Source organism: Schistocerca piceifrons, chromosome 2 (genome assembly GCF_021461385.2).
Source record: "Schistocerca piceifrons isolate TAMUIC-IGC-003096 chromosome 2, iqSchPice1.1, whole genome shotgun sequence".
Lineage (NCBI taxonomy): Eukaryota > Metazoa > Arthropoda > Insecta > Orthoptera > Acrididae > Schistocerca > Schistocerca piceifrons.
In genome coordinates this window covers 1,126,317,698-1,126,319,199 of record NC_060139.1, presented here as the reverse complement: position 1 = coordinate 1,126,319,199, position 1,502 = coordinate 1,126,317,698, and the positions used below count along the sequence as shown (strand labels likewise).

General features: G+C 40.3%; 1 protein-coding gene across 1 annotated transcript; it reads left to right on the top strand.

Annotated features, from left to right (window-relative positions):
- The first annotated feature begins 509 nt into the window (after window positions 1-509).
- On the top strand, window positions 510-1,235 carry LOC124776184 (piggyBac transposable element-derived protein 4-like). The gene has a single exon (XM_047251017.1). The coding sequence runs from the start codon at window positions 510-512 to the stop codon at window positions 1,233-1,235; it is 726 nt and encodes a 241-aa protein (XP_047106973.1).
- The last annotated feature ends 267 nt before the right edge of the window (window positions 1,236-1,502 follow it).

The following is a 1,502-nucleotide window of genomic DNA, read 5'->3' as shown; positions in this document are numbered from 1 at the left end:
AAAGTGACATTGATTTGTCAGAGGAAGATATTGTAGATGACTCTGATGATGATGTGGACTATGTTCAAGAAGTAGTTTCTGGCAGTTCAATTAAAGAATTCTGACAACAAAACATGTATAATTTTTGTTCAGATTTTCACTGAAAAAGCTCTCAGTACATAATTATGATTTTCTTTGCAAATACTACTCTTCTGATAGATTCAGAAGAGGAGAGCAGGTGTCCAAGCACTTCAACAGCAAATAATCCCCCCTGAAGAACGAGTGAGACTGATGGCGAGGGGGAAGCCGAGACCTGCGCACCGCACCAATTCTGAGGAAGGTTGGACGGCTACTGATCGTGCATCAGGGGATATTGATCTATTCTCAGGACAATCTGGAATATGCAATGTTGTCAGTTTGGACCAGATCAGTGCACCTCTAGAATTTTTTTCATATTTCCTGACAGACAGTATGATGAAACATATAAAGGAACAAACTAATATGTACGCTCAACAATGCATCAGGAAATTATGAAGCACAAATTCCGTTTCACCGACCTGCTCATTATCAAAGTGGAAAGAAGTTACACTTACGGAAATAAGGAAGTCCATATGTGTGTAAGTGTGAGGCCACGTATACGAGAGCATTGGTCCAAGAACCCTGCTGTGTCGTGTCATTTCTGTCCAAACATCTTGAGCCGTGACAGATTTCTTTCTATTTTGAGAAACTTCCACATTAGTGATAATTCCTTAGCTAAGAGGAAAGAAGAAACTGGCTATGACCCACTGCACAAGGTGAGATCCCTCCTAGATAATGAGTGTGCTAATTTCCAGCATGCGTATACAACATCTCGAAAAATTACAATAGATGAAGGCGTGTGTAAATTTCGAGGTCGTGTGTATTTCAAACAGTGCATGCCACAAAAACCAAATAAATACGGTATGAAACTGTACATGTTATCTGAATCTGACACAGGTTACTTCTGGAATTTCTCCGTTTATGCAGGTGAAAGGTCTGACATAGTGAATCTGGTAAAGACATTGTTTGCAAATCTGTCAGGAAAAGGCTACACTTTGTTTACGGACAGATTCTACACAAGTCCAATACTTGCTTCAGAACTGGAAACTGCAAAAACTGCTCTTGTGGGAACAACAAGAAAATCTCGGCAGGGATTGCCTCGTGCTATAAAAGATCTGAACCTTCAGCGAGGTGAACTTATTTTCAGGCGTAAAGGAAATATGTCAACACTGTGTTGAAAGGACAAAAGAAATGTGCATATGATAAGTACAAGGCACACTGCTGAGATGGTCACTTTCACTGATGAGAGAGGAAGAGAGAAGTCGAAGCCAGCCTGTGTAGTGGACTACAAGTTTGGTGTTGACTTATCAGATCAGCGATTGTCATACGGCGCATTTGAACATCGAACTGTGAAGTGGTGGAGAAAGTTGGCATTTCATGTTATACTAATGGCGATTGTAAATTCCTGCATATTATACAATAACATTACTGGAAAATGCCTCACA